The sequence below is a fragment of the Colossoma macropomum genome, unplaced genomic scaffold (genome assembly GCF_904425465.1).
Source record: "Colossoma macropomum unplaced genomic scaffold, Colossoma_macropomum, whole genome shotgun sequence".
Lineage (NCBI taxonomy): Eukaryota > Metazoa > Chordata > Actinopteri > Characiformes > Serrasalmidae > Colossoma > Colossoma macropomum.
The window spans coordinates 30,351,390-30,356,543 of record NW_023494803.1 but is presented as its reverse complement, the minus strand read 5'-3'; the positions used below and the strand labels follow the sequence as shown (position 1 = coordinate 30,356,543).

The following is a 5,154-nucleotide window of genomic DNA, read 5'->3' as shown; positions in this document are numbered from 1 at the left end:
AAGCCTACATGAATTGCTAAAATATATTGTTAGAACATGCTGCATTGAGGCTGTTCTGGAATTTGCTGTTTGATAGCCTTTTCATATTATGCTCCCATGTGGTGAACAACAATATAGCCAAAAGAACATGACTAAAATGCTTTGAAGTCTATGGCCAAGGACCTCCAACACACTAAGTTAACAAAACAGACTCTGCACACACAAATCTTTATTAATAAAATGCTTTTAATGCTTGGGTTTGTCTATATCAATACATAGGAAAGCAAAACAAAAAGATGTGAGTGATGGGGAAATCTCATGAGCTCATTATATAGCATAGAGCAGTGTTTCTTATCCCAGTCCAGGAGAACCGCAACACTCTCTCTGCTCCACACGTCTCTGATTTGGCTCAGGCGTTCTGTATCAGGTGTGTTAAGGAGTGAGAGAAAAAAGACCAAACTGTGTAGTGCACAGTTCTCAAGGACAGGGAAATATTGGCAAAGAAGTATACAGATTTCTTGTTCATAATGTCTACGCACGTGAAACGTCTTCAGAAAATAACGCATTGTAATCTGCATTAATAAATTGTACAGGCTACTAGTAACAAACACTATCCTGGAATGCGAGCAAAATGTGAGAGAAGGCTCATGGTATAGATTATAAGTAGGCCACTGGTAGAATAACAGACATAAAAGGTCCGTATACATTTACAAGAGGAAGCACCCAGGTTCACAAGGAACAATAATATTTACTGACAAATTCTAAAGGCAGCCTCTGTCAGCATGAGTGTCACTGTAGCAGTTTTACTTCAAACCAGGTCTGTGGTGAAATCAAGACATTCAGCTCCAACTGCAGCAATTTGAAGTCGAACTGCATCTTGGTGCAGAGTTGGTGTTCTCAAGACACATCTTTAAAAGAACAGGGGGAATACACATCAGCCCAAAGTAATAACATGGTAATTATATATGCAAATGAGGTGTGTGGCCTTGGGATAATTTTGTCAAGCTTAATTTCTGAAGGGAAAAAGGATACTTACAACTAGCAGGCTGCTCCTCAAACCGCCGCATTAACTGATCATGTGTGAACTTCACAAAGGTGTCATATTGTTCTGTAAGACAAATCAATCCAGCATGAAAAGAGAAAATACTGTAGTGATAATATGATCAAATTCACTTTATTAAACTTAACTGTTGTTAAGTAATTTAGTGTTGTTAAATAAGCAATTGCATGCAAATTTTGTGATTTGTGGACAATCCACACAATTATTTTTTAAGGACTGTAAAATCAGCCCTTTTACTTTTTTTGATTTAAAAAATATTTTTTAAAGCCACTATACTTCATTGCAAAGCCTCAACTTTTGCAAGGATGCAAGGTTTTATTCTGTAAATAGCAAAAACGCAACCCAGAAGTACCTTTATTTAAGAGCGTCTGCCATTCTTTCTCCTCAAGTTTATTCTCTTTCTACTTGATTCTATTTCAGGTTTTTTTCATCAGTAGTGGTCCTTACATATATGCAATTTGATACAAACCTGCCAACTTCGAAGTCATGATCTCCTCATATTCTTCTCTGACTTTCTCTTCACGTTCTTTCAAGAGACGTTCGCAAATCATTCCGACCTGCTTCAAAGTAAACAGCGGCTGTTCTCTCCTTGTTGGTGAAACAGCTCCAGAGGATGTATCTGTAAAATAAGTTGTTTCATGTTAGGCACAGCCGAGGATAACACATTCGTTTTCATTATGCTACAACATGAAGCTACACCAGGGTACCAACTGTACTCTGGTGGGGTTGGTAGGGTTCAGCTGTAGGACAATGCCTGCACTTAATTGTATTTACTGGTAGCAACCTCTGCATTTTATGAGTTGTGGTATTTATCTGTTGTACTGCAGTCTTAGTAAAGACCATTAAATATGGTCAACTTCAGACAGTCATCATGACAACATACAGAAAAAAGTATGACACCGGCTTACAGGCCATAACAGCAGATTATACACAGCTCACCTGGAAAGCTGGATCCACTCAAAATAGACGAGTGAGACTGAGACTCGAGAGAGCAGCAAGCCTCGCTCTGTGGAAAGCTTCCATCCAAATGCCTCCGTTTCTGCATGCGCTTGTACTCCTGCTTTATGTTATGAAGGATTTGCTCTGTTTAAGGAAAAATAGCCAGTGGTTTAGTATTAAATATTATATGTGTGTGCAAAAAGGCACCTTGTTTTTGCCATCAACAGATGCCAGAGTACAAACACAACTTATTTTATGTACAGCCCCTTTCCCATAGTGAATAAGCCTAGTTTCAGACTTAAATGCAATGACAATGGTGATTCACCACTGAAAATCTTTTTTTAAGATTAGATTCATTCTTAATCTGGCTCTAGGACACCGAGCCCCTGGAGCTTCTCTTTGGAAAAAAAGATCTGTAGTAATGAATGCATGAATATCTACATGCTTCCTACAAGGATATTATAGTAAATCTGGACAATTACTGTAGTTTACTACAGGATACTACACAAGTATTTTGGGACCAGTCTCCTAGAAACCAGATTATGCTTTAAGCCTTGGCAAAAAGAATTTCCAATGGTGAATCAACATTGACGTTTCAGTTTGGTCCAAGACTAGGCCTAATCCATGTCTGGGAAGCTGGCCCAGTGATTACTATGAAGACAGTACTACTGCAAAACTGTAGGAACTGAAAAAAACATACAGATTATTATAAATGTGTTACAAAACACTATGCAAATCTTATAGTCTCTTGTATGATTAGTACAGATATTTTTTAAAGGGTGTACTGTATGTTTCAACATGGACCAGAAGAACAGTTGCCACAAAATGAAAGAGCTAGCATCGTTATGTCTTAAGGAGGAGCTTTCTGAAAGCTGCGAACCTGTGGTGAGTGTGGCCGACACCTCTCCAAAAGGGGACGGCTCATGGCGGAGGTATTTTCGGGGAGATGAAGAGGAAGAGGAGGAGGACACCGGGGCGCATCTTCTTCTTTTCGACGAGCTGGGACTGAGCAACGGATCGAAATCCATCGTTCTTTTCAGTGTAGCCCCACAAGCCATCGTCGCAAACCTAGACACGTTTAAAAGTAGGAACGCAGCGGTGTACGAGCAGCCAGAAGGTGGGGGTGGACAAAATGAGACGTCCTCTTGACTCGGTCAGGAAAAGCCACTCCGTCGCCTCCTCCGCCTAGCAAACCTGCTGCTAGCTAGGCTAAGCAGGCTAACTAACGTTAAGTTCCCGTTAGCTACGCCGGCCAGCCGAAGGGCCTTTCAGGCGCTTTTCCAGCTGGGTTAGCTAGCGTAGTACTCGGTTTACGTTTCTAACAAAACAAAAACGTGCCTCCTTTTGGCCGGTAAAGCAGGCTATGATGTTATTATAGCTCGCCTCGTTGTGTCTCGGTTGTTGGGGTGAATCCGCCGCTGTAACTAAGGACGTGCTGTTAAAGCGAAAGCGCCGTTTAAGCCCACACGCAGTCTAATGAGAGATTTGGACCCCTCTAAAGAGCTTTATCTTCCACACACCGAGTTTGTTTTTTTTCTCTCCACATGTCGTTGACGATAGGTCCTCTCTCTTCTTCCTTTCTCTACGTTAGTGACAACGTTAAAACTAAACCAAAATGTCTTTTACTGCCACCTCTTGGAATGTGTCACGGAGACACTTCAGAGCACCGAAGGACCTACAGAGAAGGGAAGCATTACAAATCAGCAGTAAACGAGAGGAGGCAGAAACTGGGAATATAGTTCTGCTTATGGCAGTAAACGCAGTTTTGTTAATAGTTGATGAGACTAGATATTAATTGTATAAACCACATTTTATATGAATTTACAGAAATATATGAAAACAGCTCCAAGTGCCCTGTTTTGTTCTTTTCATAACACACACTATATATCCAGGAGTATTATAATAAAGTGTTCTAGAAATGATTTTGTTGGTTTCAGGTTATGTGTTCTCCAGCATTTATTGCACTTGGTTCATTTAGCTGGGGATTCTTATTGTGGAGGATGGGGCTGGGAACGGCCGCTGGCTGTCTGTGTACGTGTGTGTGTAGCTAACAGGCTGTTGGGGAAAGAAGACTCTGCTTGTGTACGGTGTAGATGTGGCCATGAACAGCTGAAAAATAAAGCACCACCACATGTGCGAAGGCTGTGGTCTTTTTTAACAGCGGTGAGCTACTTTAAGGTGCACATACAGCTTATACAGTCTCCATAGAAAAGTATTACCAGTAGAATGGGACACTCTGGGGCATCTGTACATCAGCCTGAGGTCACCCTAATGCCAAGCAACTAGAGGGTATAAAGCTGCGTTCTCTGCTGTGATGCAGCTCCCTCTAATTCCATTAGGAATTAGTGATCCAGAACTAATCATCCAACATCAGTACCTGACCTCACTAATGCTCTTGTGGCCATATCCACACATATGTGGTACCTGGAGGTTACAGTATTTTTGTTGTGCACTTGTGCATGGATTTGGTCTTTGGGCTCACTTAAACTCTGCACTTTATATACAGGAGAACAGTCTTGTTTGTCCACCATGATGTGGACGCAGCAGGCGGTCAGTTAAATGTCACCTGTTAACAACCTGAAACATCTCACTTTCTTAATCAAACCTGGAGAGTTTAACACTTCAGTTGTAACATTTAGACTTTTCTGGAGAGCGGACTCAAAATTAGGCCTCTCTGCCATAAGTAAAATATGCCACCTACAGGGTGCAACAAACAGGCCAGCAGTAATGAGGTAGACTTGGTTAAAAGAAAATAAGTACATGCACCCAACTGGATTTTCTTCCTCTGTTGTCTGTTTTTATTAAAATGTACATGTTGCTCTTATGTGCACTGGTGATGCCTTGCCATGCTGAAGACTCCACAGGTAGCCTTTATTTTGCGTGGGTGTCACCTGGCTTCATAAAAGTCAATGAAACTCTGTATACTTACAACAATGAAACATATTTCTGTAATCCAGTCTAGTTATGCATTGATTTCCACTTTTGACTCATTTTACTGAATACTGAGTATTTTTCAGGAATATCATTAAAGCACTAATGAAGTCGATCAGTTAATGACAATCAATAATATAGTTGTAAATACAAGCAGAAAACTAAGACTGCATTTAACAAGAAAGCCATTAGCATATTTTTTAGCTGAAGAGCTCCAAGTAATCAAATAAACAGACAAACTTGAC

The 5,154-nt window shown here is 40.6% G+C and overlaps 1 protein-coding gene across 1 annotated transcript; it reads right to left on the bottom strand.

The window, feature by feature from the left end:
• Nucleotides 1-207: 207 nt before the first annotated feature.
• On the bottom strand, nt 208-3,576 carry LOC118823978 (akirin-2-like). The gene is made up of 5 exons (XM_036593853.1): nt 2,859-3,576; nt 1,979-2,122; nt 1,509-1,658; nt 1,016-1,087; nt 208-887 (listed from the first exon to the last, which is right to left on the bottom strand). Exons 1-5 carry the CDS (start codon nt 3,034-3,036, stop codon nt 877-879), a joined length of 555 nt encoding a protein of 184 aa, XP_036449746.1. The 5' UTR covers nt 3,037-3,576; the 3' UTR covers nt 208-876.
• Between the last annotated feature and the right edge of the window lie 1,578 nt (nt 3,577-5,154).